At 35.0% G+C, this 14,737-nt stretch overlaps 1 protein-coding gene across 3 annotated transcripts in view; it reads left to right on the top strand.

The window, feature by feature from the left end:
* LOC125646525 (neuroligin-4, Y-linked-like) overlaps positions 1 to 14,737 on the top strand; it is a 103,804-nt gene that overhangs the window by 64,510 nt on the left and 24,557 nt on the right. Inside the window, exon 1 of one of the 3 annotated variants that reach the window (XM_048872870.2) lies at positions 138 to 1,267. The exons of the other annotated variants lie outside the window; for them this stretch is intronic. Coding sequence (XP_048728827.2) covers positions 835 to 1,267 — 433 coding nt within the window. The 5' untranslated portion in view covers positions 138 to 834. Of the gene's footprint in view, positions 1 to 137; positions 1,268 to 14,737 lie in introns of those variants that run through there. 3 annotated transcript variants of the gene reach the window in all.

The following is a 14,737-nucleotide window of genomic DNA, read 5'->3' as shown; positions in this document are numbered from 1 at the left end:
GGATCGTCGTTCGGAGTCAATCGACATTACGACACGTCTGATGCGTGTTAAGAGGGATTATTAGTTTGCCATTTTTAACACCCGTCAGAATATGGTGTCTGGGATTTTTCTCTTTTTTTCAACTTTGATTCTCAAACCGTTTTTTTTTTGTCCACGTACGAGCGCCAATGGTTGTAATTACTACTTCCCAGAAGAAGACATAAATGATTAATTCAGGCGGCTTGGATTTCGTTCCATTTCCTTTTTTCAGCAGGTGTATTGTAAATACGCTTGTTTCGTTTCTCAGCTTGTTTGTTGGACGTCTCTCCCATTGAGATAGAGATATTTTCTGCATGATAGCTTATTCACTGTATGAACGGCACGCGGCTTTGATGAGTGGAGATCGACTTTCAATTTACCAAGAACATCAAATCTTACAATACCAGGGTTTGCCCGAACATCAGTTTCCTTGCCAGAGAAACGAAAAAAGGTATACCTAAAAACCTGTCAGGAAACCAATACATGTTAACTATATGAGAAATCTGTCGTTCGGAGGCTTGTTTTTTAACTTCCAAGAAGAACATTGGTGGAAGTAATCTTCATCAAACCATGTGTTTTCCTGGATGATTCGCTTAGTGCAATTATGAGTTTAACAAACGTATTTAGTGTTAAAACATATTGTGTGGGCAAATGTAGCATCAAATGATTGTTGCCAAAGGAGTCATTTTACAGAAACAACACTCTGTATATTTTGTCATATACAGATAGGCTGTATCGGTAGCCATTCACACTAAAAGCCTCCAATCTTTTTATTTTTGCAATCCGGATTGATTAAACCATGCGTTGCTGTATGGTATGATGGCAACATGGAATGTGCTGATTTGTTTCTCGTGGGTTATTGTAGTGGACACGTTACGTTATGGGAATTTTGTCAGTAACAAGCTAGGACAGACCATTGTGAATACACCTCAAGGGGATATACGAGGATTGGAGGTAGAATTTTCTGCCTCCACTGGACTTGGAAAAGTTGAAGTCTTCCGAGGAATCGAATACCATGTTACCTCTGCAAGTCTTCGGTTCATGCCACCCATAGGCTCGTACAAGATATGGGATCGTATAGACAATCGTGTGGAGTACTGGGGGCCTTGTGCTCAACGGCATTCGCAGCCTCTAGAAACGAGTTTCATACCCGACTTCTTAAGAGAACGTTCAAAACACGTAAAAGATCATTTTCTGAATAAAATGAGAGAGGATTGTCTATCCCTAAATGTCTATATTCCCGTGGAAGGTAAGTATTCTACAACTAGCTGAATTGATAGATTGATATCGTTTTAAGTCGTTTTTGTTTCATTTATAAGACATGATGCTCAAGGAACTGTGTTTATGAATTCATTGCTTCCCATAAAATACATGTTTAAATTCTCGTATGGAGATTACAAAAACAGAATTGTGCTTCAGAATTTACAATAGCGAATTACAAATCAATATATTCAACTATCTGCTCCTTTACCATCCATTCCAAGTATCCTAATTCGATAATGAATTTTCAGATCTTATCTTTTGATAAACCTGATCAAATGCATGTATACAGGAATTCTACGCGCCTTAATTTGAAATTCTGCTACCAGATAATACAATGTATTAAAAAAGAAATTCTGCTAACAGGTCATCATTTTTAAAATCAAAGTTAACTACATATATGCCTTTCTGCAGATTTCAATTATCAAACTCGGTTACAATCGAAATTTTTGTCGTAAATACTAAAAACGAGTAAGTGTTAAGTGTCAAGTATTTTCACCTCTTGGGACCCTTAAGATAGCTATAAGATTACACTTCAATTTCTCATCCCATCTCAAAAGATTAGCTTTGTTTTCCTTCTACGCAGAAATACCTTTAATCTCATCTGCTGGTATTTTTTCTTAATATACTATATGATAATTTGAATAAATAAATCTGTTTACGATAGTAGTTAACCCACTAACTTATCGATTGAGCATATAGAAGAATGCGAAAGTTTCGTAAAATGCACATAGTTAAAGCCGTCTTACTAAAACGCACAATAACTGATCAATTTTACAAATGGGACTTTGATATTTTGTTTTCATGTGATCATCCAGCTCTAGAATTCATACATTGACACATATTTGATTTATCTAACTTTTTTTTTGCATGAATACAAATTGAATACAGATATGAATATCAAAATTCCATTAAACAAAATTGCCCAGTATTGTTTTCTTGGGTTTTATAATGCTTGTGGTTTTGGTTTATAGTCGTTGGAGCGTGGATTTATTTGATACATGAAACATTTTATTTCAAATAGTTCTAACATCTGACTTTTTTTGTGTGGAATACTTTGTGTCAAAATATAATCGTCTACTTTAACATAAACCATAGTTGATGCAAAAGAAACGTTCGAGGAAATACAAAAAAAGTTCTTTTGTCTGAGATCGACAGTCTTTGATATTCCCAGAAATAAATAATGCCAATTGAATTTAACGAAAATGCAGTCGTTTCATTGAACTTGAATTACCGAGTAGTGCGCCAAAAAGTTTAGATGAAGTCATTGACAACCGAAATGAAGCGTGGGATTGGATGGAAAAGGTTCACAGTGCTTCATATATGAAACGTTTAGAAATCTATTTTCTTTGTAAAGTACGTAGGACAACGATAATTGAACTTCTTTTGCTACTTTACTATTATCATTAGTCACAGAATATTCATTTTATGTCATTTTCTTTTCTGTGTGGCCCGTGCTTGTGTCTATAAAGAACATGTGAGAGTGATTTTCCCCCAATACTGCGCGATGCTTTATTTTCGCTACCGTTTTCGCGGAAGGTTAAAACGTCAAAGAAATCAACATAACTTTTCAGTAAATCTTTACGGAACTTTAAGTTGATATTGCAATCCCCTTCCAATATCTGGCCGTTATAGGTTTAGATTCATAGACGGGTGCACATAGGCTAGGTTTTAAAAGAATGGACAATGCGAAAACGGGAGAAAGGTAATTCAAACGAAAAATCGGCTTTTGTGCTAAAAGAGGAAATGTGCTGTCGGTCGATCTCTGCGCTTTGCAGTTTGGCAACCAAGTTTGTGTCTTATTTTCAAGCAAAATTTACATGTCGATTAATTTGCATGTGTTATAGGTAGGTGTCCTGGGAAATCGTACGGATTTGCAATATGTCTTAACCAACGAAACTCTGTTTCCATACTTGACTTCAAAACCCTATCACCAGCGGCCATTTAAACATGTATACGTGTATGTACATTTTGCCTTATACAACTTGAGCACATTGATGCATGTGCACTTGTAATATCACATTTCATTCAAAAGACACACGTTTTAAGCTATTTATATAAGGAATGATAGTCACGGGAGTTACAGATCAAAAATTCAAAAGGGTATTCCCATGTCACCGTCCTAGTGTTTACTTATTGAGATCAAATGTGCCGCTTAGATTTGATCTCTTGTCAGTTTCATCAAAAGATGTGTTTGGAAGCAGTATAATTGGTACAATTTCAATCCTCCTGTTCAAAGAACAATGGTGGCATTCAGCAAGCGTATCTAGTTCTAACATTGTAGTGAATTCATAACGTTAATATTGCAATGCCTAAAGTTCAAAAAGATCTTTGAACTAAACCAGGTTAAAACTTACAAAGCATTCATCGCCATCCTAAAATCATCACTTTTTAAAACAATAATTGATATCGATCGCAGTCGAAGGTCGAACCTTACAAATACTGTATTGTGTGGAAGAGAAAATTTTGTGTTGTGAGAGAGTTGGAATAATAATGGAAAAAAAATCATTGACTTGCATTTAGACTTCAGATAATGTAGCTAGTTTTTCAGGAATAAAAATTATCCAAGAAAGACCTCTTTTATATTACATCAAGCAATGTAAAGGAAAATCAGCTTTTATTGAAAAATCATGAGGACAATTACCAGAAAACACGAATAAAACAGCCCTGTAGAGGAACATAAAGCTTTCAAACTGCTGAATAAAGACAGGAAGAGATGGTCCGACAGTCTAACCGCTTGATTGGTTCCCTGTAATAGTGATGTGTTCGGACAGCTAAATTGTTTGGATAAGCTCGGATGTCCTAAATACTGAAATATTAGTTTTGATGAACTACAACAAAATTGGTGAAATTACTTGTGGATGGTAAGACTTTGTTGTATCTTTTCGGGAATTGACATTGATCCCACACATTTTTCTCTCTCACTAGTGGGATTCTTGCGTAAGCACGAAACTCCATTCGGCTTCCCTTTAAACTGAACTTTAATAATGTTCGTTTATGGAGTATGCCACATAAAAAACATTCCAAAATATAAAAAAAATCACGAAGTTCAACGAAGTTTTAAACACGAGCACGACCTGTTTGAACTACCATAATTTGAAGGGAAAAAAAATAAATAGATTTGAGAGAAGGAAAAGAAATCAATGGACAAATTTGCAAGAGTTTATTGTAATCGTCCAAAGCATGCGATGTGTTTCTGGTTCTGTAAAACGCTTATTCAAGACGTATAGAGTGCAAATACAAGGGATGTCTTGTAAACATGCAAATGTGTCATTTGAAGATCTGATAAAGACATTTACCCTGCAGGACGGGGAGTGTAAATACGCAAAACCCTACAACATTCTGCAAATGCTAACATAAAAATCTGTCTGATATAATTATACCAAACCCCAACGAAAAGTTTCCTTCCGTAAAAATTAATATGGTTTATAGTGCTGGAAAAGATTATGGAACTAAAATTTCTACACGTATTTTAGATTTCCTTAAGTACAAGTTTTACTTATTTTCGTGGGGATCTAAATTTCATTTTAAAAACATGACCATGAATTTAAATTTTCCACGATTGATCGTACACATTGGCAACAATTCAAAACGACATGAAATCCACAAACATTTCATTTTTATCAAACCACAAAAATCTGACGTCATGAAAAGAAGTCTATTTACGCAATTCCTGAATAGGACAGAAAACTTATGTTGCTATTTTGAAACTAAATCATTCAAAAACTCGTCACATTACGGACAATCCGTAAAGTTTCAAATGACAATTTCTATGAAGTGAACACTCCATGCATATTCTTCTGAGTTATAAATTGCTAAAATAATATTTATCATTTACATCAGTTAGAATATCTGTTGCACATTTTCCCAATCTAAAATATCAAACTGAGTCTAATAGCATGTGTTGCCTGAATATTGGTGATATTTCCAAATCTAGAAATTTTAGAGCTTTGACATTTTAAATACACTTGCGGCAAACAAAAGAAGTGTGATATCATGTTGATAGTTCGTGATTTGAATGTCAGGATTCCCAAAACGACGGTTAATAATACCCGACAATTACTTGAACAAATATATTTTGAGATCAATATCATATCGTTAATCAATCATTGAGATAACCCGGTGCCTAGTATGATAATATACTGGTGATATTTAGATGTTTTATCGAATCTTTCAGTGCAACAGACCACAAGGAATTCTTTCTGCACTTCACAGTGAGGGTGGTGTCTATGATGACTTGTACTATAGTTAGAGTGTTACATTCCTACTGTGCTCAATTGTTGGTTGGTTGTATATTGTTGCCCACTCGAGAATCTTTTGCTCACATGGAGACGTCACCATTGCGTTAAAGGGTTGCAAAATTTAGGCCTATGTTCGGCACTTACGACCTTTGAACAGGAAGGGATCTTTATCGTACCACACCTGTTGTGACATGGAGCCTCGGTTTTTGCGGTCTCATCCGAAGGATCGCCCCATTTAGTTGCCTCTTACGACAAGCAAGGGTATTGAGGACCTATTCTAATCTGGATCCCCAAGGGACTCTGCACAATTGAAATGAGACAGAGATACCAAGGTGATAGAAAATTGTGTTACGCTTCTTTGATAAATATGTATTGTGAGAGGGAAAACCATTTGCGACCCAGACATTATTTTTCAATTTGGTTATCCTATAGACCTAAAAGTCAATAAAAGTTTCCCATAGATCCTTTTTTCTATATACCACTGTCCAGATTGCTTGACCAAGGCGCCGTACCCCAAAATCGAGAGGTTCATCCTTATTCCATGACAAGTCTCTATATGAAGGTGACCTTGGGTTGATAGAAAATCAAGTAAGACCCTGTAACCGATCCAGTTCCCCTGACCTTTTGAACCCGACATTTAACGTCTTCATTTCATGGTTGGTTAATTTTTAAAGTTTGGTGACTCCATTGAATCATTTAAGGCCTGGGGACTGTTTTCCTATAACAATGGATGTTTGACCCCTTAAATCAATAGAGATCATCTTTGTCCGTGAAGTGAAATCTAGTGAATCAGATGAAAAAGAAAATTACGTAAATACTGGAAACCAAATGGATGCGTCCACTGGTAGGTTAACGGACAACTCGATCTCATTTTTCACCATAGCTTGATCTAAAATTCGACGTATTCTGATTGGCTAGCAGTATGGGTGTTACCCATAATAACCACAACCCCGGTGTGACGCCCTGTTAACACGGATGCGCTTCGCAGCTAGGTTAAGGGCTTCCATAGTAAAATGCACATTAATCATGGTGTGAAATTGCACCTCATATTCACAGGTATCATTAGGATAGCCTTAACTGAGCTGCGTTAAAAAAATATACTTCGAATTAAATCTAATGCGAAGTAAAATAATGCGCATTGAATCAATTCGAATTAAAGTGCGTTCATTCGACAGTAATGTGCAATAAACTATAATGCACCTTAAATTCATGTATGCATTTCTAAAGCGAAGCGATTTATGAACACATATATATATATATTAGCAACAAAATGGAAATAGAAGAGTCCAACCTATTGTAACGTCATACCTGGGACGTCATATAGCAGGACTAAACGGCAACTTTATCAATATCTAAGATATCAAGAATGTTGATAAAGTCAAATGAACCAATCAAATGGAATGTTACAAGTAAAATTTAAAAAATCCGTAGTAAACTAATTCACATTAAAATTTCCGTGTGAACGTGGTTCAGATTTAATGCGCACAAATGTACGTTTAATGTGAATCAAATTCTTCGTGTGAACAGGGGATACGTTTTATCGGCAACGCGTAAATGGAGCCGTTGGAACGGGTTTTTAATGTTTTCGCATTTAAAGACAGCTAGATAAATTCTCATTTTATCTAAACGTTTGGTATTTTAGTAGAATTCTGTTAGATATTTACCTCTTATTTTGTTGATTTAAGAATTAAAAAATGTAAAGAAAATTATTTTTAAAAAAAAAACGACCCTGAAATGCAATATTTCATTTCCAAACTATAACTTGAGACCGAGGGGATTACCCTTTAACAATTAAGACAGCGAGATATACATTTGTGTTATTACAGTTACAACAGTGATATACTGTAATTTATTCATTGAATAATGATATTTTCACAATCACTATTTTCACACTGTGATATTTTCACAGTGTGAAATCGCGAACGGAAATAGTTGATGGCCAAAATATTTGCAATATAGATGTATATGATCGCATTCATATTCATAATTTTAGAAAATGTCATGTTTCATGATTAAATTGAAGTTGTCTTATTTTCAAATGTATTGATTTTGATATTTTTGCAACATTGTTGTGAACGTCAAAGACAAGACAGCTAAAAGAGGTAAAAGGACAACTAAAAATTTAAAATAAACAAAAAATTCGATGTTTTGTTATTGAGATAATTTTGAACATGTAAAACAAAAATTGTGTTTCGTTTCACTTATGAAAGGTGAAGATAACGAATAGGGATCAATCTCATAACTCGTATAAGCAATACAAAATAGATAGTTGGGCAAACACGAACCCCTGGACACACCAGAGGTGGGATCAGGTGCCTAAGAGGAGTAAGCATCCCCTGTTGACCGGTCACACCCGCCGTAAGCCCCATATCCTGATCAGGTATACGGAGTTATTCGTAGTCAAAATCAGTGTGCCAAGAACGGTATGAAACACGTCAGACAGCAGTTGACCCACTGATAGGTTGTATTGACGAACTAGATCGTTATAACGACCATAGAATTTGCGAAATGCTTACTTTAATCGAGACTGTTGAAACCCCTGTACCATCAACTTGTTTGTCAGTAGCCTACCTCGATTTAAAAATTCACCATACGCAGAACAAGCTCTTGCGTATCGAATCAGTTGAGAGATATAAACACCATATGCATGTGATAATGGAATATTGCTACATAGATATGGGAAATTGACGATGGAGAAGCTGAAATCATCCTGTTTGTCATACAGTTGAGTTGTCGGTGTGTCATTAATGTCTACTTTCCATATAATATCTAAGTATGAAGCAGAAGTGGACGACTCTGTGGTGTCTTTTATTTCGAGCTCACATGATATGGAATCGACATATGAATGAAAGTTATTATTGTTTTATCTAAATGTGGAATTGGAGGCCACCGCAAGAGACTTTTTCTTCTCACGTAGAAGTGTTTGAATAAATTATGCTTCATATGAATATAGAAAAAAGTTAGCTAACAAAGGAGCACAATTCGTGCCCATGGGAATTCCAACAGACTGTTGGAAGACCTGATCACCAAAATCCATGAAGATATTGTCAATGAGGAACTCTAGCATATTTTTTATTCCAACTTCAGAATACTTGTGCGTGGAATCAGAGTGGTGTTTAACAAAGTAATTTTTTGAATGACTGATCACTAGATATGAATATTTTTCTCTCTCCATTTTTGTTGAAGAAGCAACTGTCTATGATGTCAAAAAGTCTAGTCTTTAATTTATCGTGAGGAATGGTCGTGTAAACTGTTGAAAAGTCATAGGTTTTGATGTTATTGATTTGGGGAAAGGTTTGCGATTTCAAATTTACTGAAAGTTCTTTAATTTTTTTTTTAGAATCCACATGAAATGAATGAAATAGTTTGTATATCCAACAACAAAAGATTACAGTTCTTTAAAATTAACAAGTGTATGTGTACGTCCCTTGCATTAGACACCAGGCTATACAATCTCCAATAGACCTTGTTAAAGCTTGCTTTAAAAAGTTGGCTCCTCAGTTTTAACCATAATTTTAGCCATAATCGCGCAGGACGCTATGACTGTACTTGGTCAATAATCATATATCATTTGCCCTTTATACATTCATTATCTAAACCCATCCGGTTGATTTTTTCGTCGATTCAAAATTAAAAACTGATAACACTCCTAGTATGTTCTAATAAAGTATCAGATTCTAAATGATGAATTGTCCCGCATTTTAAGTGCAAAATCTTGTGCTCTGTGGTATTTCTGTTCTACTATACATCACACTTTCGTATCTATATATATGGTACGAAGATGTGAATATGCATTAATTTGATGTAACGATTATGTTTTGTTGACACCAACAGACAAAACTAGTTTATGTGAATCAATCGCAAGTTTAGGTGCAAACAATGTCACGTTTAATACAGTGTAGATCAATAACAAGCACTATGACCCCAGTTTTGCTTTTCAATTTCACAATTCCCTTTCAATGTAGAAATTCAAAAATTTGATATACCCTCCAAATGTGACAATGCTACAAAACTCAGGTGCAAACTTCTATAACTACTTCAATACAAATATCGGTACTTTAGAGAATTTGAATACAGATTGCAAAGCAATTACATTAGGATGACTTTTTTTTTCATACGTACATTTGAAGATCTTACATCACGAAGGTTTGAATATTTTATACAACACAATGGATCTTTAAAACGTTAACGCTAATATATTTATGTCCCCCTTTAAAGAAGAGGGGCATATGCTTTGCACCTGTCGGTCGGTCGGTAGACCTCATGTTGTCCGCTCAATATCTTGAGAACCAATCATTTGATCGTAATGAAATTTCACACTGATTTTGACTACGGATAACTCCATTTACCTGATCAAGATATAGGCGGGTGTGACCAATCGACAGGGGATGCTTACTCCTCCTAGGCACCTGATCCCACCTCTGGTGTGCCCAGGGGCCCGTGTTTGCCCAACTATTATTTTGTATTGCTTATAGGAGTTATGAGATTGATCACTGTTCGTTATATTCACCTTTCATATGTGGGTTGGTTATGAGTAGAAGAGGGACCCTATCGATAATCAGGTCAAAAGGTCAAAGGTCAGTCCACTCTGGATATAGGAAGACACTGTCCGCTCAATATCTTGAGAACCCTTTGCTTGACAGACATCAAACTTGGTAGACTGGTACATCATAAGGAGTATATGACCCCTATTAATTTTGTTTTACAAACATTTCTTGTTTACATATGATTTTTCTTTTGGAAATTATAATTCTTATATCTCATTTTCTTAGAACTAACCGTGCGTCTCAACCAACCTTAACGCACTCTAGATCAATAACAAGAACTATGACCCCCGTTTTGCTTTTCAATTTCACAATTCCCTTCAATTAATATAGAAATTCAATAATTTAATATACTTCCCCAGAAAAATGACAATGTTACACAACTCAGGTGTGAACTTCTTTAACTTCTTCTGTATACAGGTTGCAAAACAATTACATTAGGATGACTTTTTTTCATACGTACATTTGAAGATCTTACATCACGAAGGTTTGAATATTTTATACAACAAAATGGATCTTTAAAACGTTAACGCTAATATATTTACATGCGATTAGTTTTTTTGTTTTGGAAATTATATTTTTTGTATCTCATTTTCCATTAACTAACAGCGCGTCTCAGCTAGCAGGTTGTAACAGCATGGTAGCTTTCTTCAACGCAATTAGTCGAATTTGTCATGGTAATGCCAACATAGTTATTTAGTGTGACATTGTAATTAAATGTAAGTGGTTCTTGGAAGTTACACTAGTCCTATAACAGCCACTGTATTTTGATTTTTTCTTTCCTAATAGCAAAATCATGTTGGAATAAAAATATAAGGAAATAATGATCGTGTAGGAGGATTTTGTTGGAGAATAAACCCCTGCAGTTGAGAAATTTTGTTAGAAAATAGAAACCGAACCCAAAATATCTAGACCTCAGGGGATTAATTTTAAAATTCAACAATTTCTATTCTTCGACAGTGTTGTTTGTAGGATATACATCTGTATGTATATGAGGTACAGTTATTTAAGAAGCGTCTCACAACCATTGTACATTCAGTTAACATTTCCAATAAACCCCTTGACGCAAAAATTATTTCGTGACGTCAGGTGGTTGAATGAAATTTTGACATAGGCGGACAGTCATTTATGGTAGAATACACCCTCCAATACTCTGACATATCTACATGTAGGTCTAGGGGTGTACGGAAATTATCCCGATTTGTGTTTCAATACAACTAGTGGTAAAATCTCGTACACCTCTGATCAGAATTAGATAAGTCATATCATTGTGAATTATGCATGATGTAAATTATGCAGGAAGCTCGCGAAAGACTAAAAAGATGTCTCATAAAGAGTAACATGCCGAGAATTCTTATCGAAGATCATTTAACAAGGTAGAACGCATTAAAAATCATGTATAATTCATCAAAAAAACTGCTTGACTTTGAAGGGTATGCGTGTATAGAAAAACTCCGATAATAGCGGGTTTTTTTTCTGCATTGCTGTTTTATGTCCTGGTTTTGATGTCGTTGTTAATACTGTAATACAGAAGGAAATCAATTACTCGCCATGATTAACTCCATAACGTCCCCGGGCTGATGAGCTGAATTTGAAAAGCCAATTAATTTATACAATAACGTACCTGTAGAAAGTCTAATGGTCGCCCCATGATCAAATAGACTGGTGCAAATTTTATAAAGCGGACAGGGAATCTTCGCATGATCTGAGATAACAAATTAAATGCAACAATATTTCATCTGAATTCTAATATCAGGCTATCAAACATTATTTTTTCATGATTCCTTTTTACACCAGATCTAGGCGGTTGTGTTGTGAACCGATGGACATATATTATTATGGAATGTTAAATTCTAAAGTATGCTAATGTTACATTTATGTTCAGATGTTCGTACATTCAGATGTTGTTGCCAAGTCTTCAACGGTACCCAGAATATCTTTAGAAATCTAAAAAAAAAAAAAAACACACATATGAATATGACCGTGTGTTATCATTGAAATTATAAAAATGATATTCTGAGAGCCTTTAGAATTTTAACCTAGAAGTGTTTCATTTGAACTTTTTTTTATTGCGAGTCTGAAAAACAATGATTGATGACATTTTCCCGATCTGACAATTGGAAATACTCTCTTTGATATAAAAAATTGATAGTTTATATCAAGTTTAGTACTTAGAAATTGATCCTTCAAGTAATCAAACGTAGGTGGTAACTTACATTTTATATAAGGCAGCCATGAATTGTCATACCTATGCATGCGGGGGTAGAGCTTCACTGTATAAGAGATGTGAAAGAGAGCAAGTTCTAATTCTTAAATTCTTAAGCTTCATCATTTATACAAGAGGCATGCGTGGAAACGTAGCCTGAAATTCTTCGGCAATCGTTCCTAAATTCAATTTTGATTTATATCCGGATTTCCGTTTCCGCTTTTCGTTCAGCCGTAATTATTTTTTTTTCCATCTCGTCAACGCTTTTTCAAAGGACAAATCAATAGTTGAAAAGTTCAAATTGACATATTAGTTACATTTAAGAAAGAATTTAAATCTATTAGGTAAAATTCATGACTAAAATAATTTTGATTAAAACCAAATCCAAAATTACAATATAATGAAAAGTTCATTTGCTGGATCTGTAACGGCCTCCGTGTTTGATCTGCCAATGAACATATTGTCTCACGTACTAGTGAGTTCATTTCAACATGATATATTTTAATCTCTTAGTTCATTTTAGCTACTTTAAAAGATATACATATTCCACTCATATTGTGCCGAGACCGACATAAATGTTGTCTGTACATGTATGTGGTATGTGAAGAGGAAACCTGGTTTTATGTGCCAAGTTTTCTGTCACAAGGGGCTTCAGTACATATAATTTTCCACGTATCGCAGTAGAATTCAAACCTACAACCAAATGATAATCGCGTAAATCTACAGTACAAGCATACTCTAGAACGCGACTCTATCCGACTATGATTTTCTTATTGACAAAATGGTACATACATATATGTTGGAAATTACAGATGCAATACTCTTACTAATCCCACAAGGGACATAATGCTTTCTCACCGTTTTAAGGGACGATTGCTTATGACGTCCAATTTCAGTATAGAACACCATCAACACTTAATGGCTTGTTAGGGAGAACTATTTAATGCTCTCTCGAGTTCATTCCAGTATTTCATACCCAAGTTAAATGAATACGCGTGCGCATAAGCTATTTCACCCACAGAGTGCCGTTTCTTTATGGGTTTTATGGAATCAAAATAGACAAAAAGTTTAGTCTCTACTCTCAGAATATAGTCATCTCGGTGCCGATAAGACTTTGCATTGTTAATTTCATTGTGAGAAGACGGCGACATCTTAAGTGGGATTGATCACACAGTCTCTGATGAGTACACCGTGCTGTACCACTATATCAGATGAATTTAATACATTAAAAATTAGAACCAATTTCATGGAACGGAAAAATCCGTGCCGGTTGTTATCAACACTGGTTATTTATTGGCCATTATGTCACTTCGTTACCATATAGAAGATTTAGGAATTACACATACGATCAGAAAACAAAAAAACAGTGCTCGGTTTTAATTGAATATAACCCATTAGTGGTGTACTATTTCGCCAGTTCAATGAAACATGGTGATGTTTAATAGGACATTAAGAAAATGTTTAGGAGGAAGATCATATTCGTAAAAATAAGGGTCATTTTTCTTCTTTGTTATTGAAGAAGGCCTTGTTTATTTAGTATCGCCAAACGTATCGTAAAATTGACTCAAAATATTACCTCTTCCTGAATTTGCACTGAAGGAAAATATCAAACCGAAAAGAGTCCTATTTGTGTAACAATGATAAATAAATTATACCATCTCTGAACATATTTGCAGTTATGTGTGAGATACTTCTGGGAATTGATACAGTATATTTTGTCTTGCTGCTCACAAAGATTGATAGTAAAACTATATACATTTACAAATACGTGTATGAATTATGATCTAACAGTGATATTCTCAGCTGGCTTTATTTTCTCACACAATCTAGTTCGTTTCATACAAAGTGCTTAATAGGTATGCCAAAAACGTTTTCCTAGTATTGATCAACAACATTTCGAACAAAGTTGGATCTCTCTCTCTCTCTCTCTCTCTCTCTCTCTCTCTCTCTCTCTCTCTATATATATATATATAAAGTCTCTGTTTAGGAAGTAAAATATAGAAAAAACTCTAAACACTTTGTTGAAATATTTTGACCGTGTTACCGGTCTTCTTCAGTCGTGTTTATATAGCCATTAATAGGCTATGAGAGATAAACACGACTGAAGAAGACCGGTAACACGGTCGAAATATTTCAAAAAAGTGTTTAGAGTTTTATACATATATGAAGAACAGAAAAGTTCACCATATATTAGATACCCACTTTCGCCCCTGGACGGGGTTAAACTCACGACCTGCGGATCCAAATCTCCTAGCAGCGTGTGACCAGTGTGCTAGACTGTTCGACCATCTAGGCCATTCAAAAAAATTACTTTGGATGACGATGTAATTCTCGCCACGTTGTCACTCACTACACGATCAATGGAAATGGGCTTCAGTTACTTGACGTAAATCTAAGAGGATCATGCAATAAACACACTGCCTTTGAAATATTTTTATATAAAGCAAAAAGATTGCAATGAACTCTTA

Source organism: Ostrea edulis, chromosome 9, assembly GCF_947568905.1.
Source record: "Ostrea edulis chromosome 9, xbOstEdul1.1, whole genome shotgun sequence".
In the NCBI taxonomy this organism is placed as follows: domain Eukaryota; kingdom Metazoa; phylum Mollusca; class Bivalvia; order Ostreida; family Ostreidae; genus Ostrea; species Ostrea edulis.
This window is presented reverse-complemented; position numbering and strand designations above follow the sequence as displayed.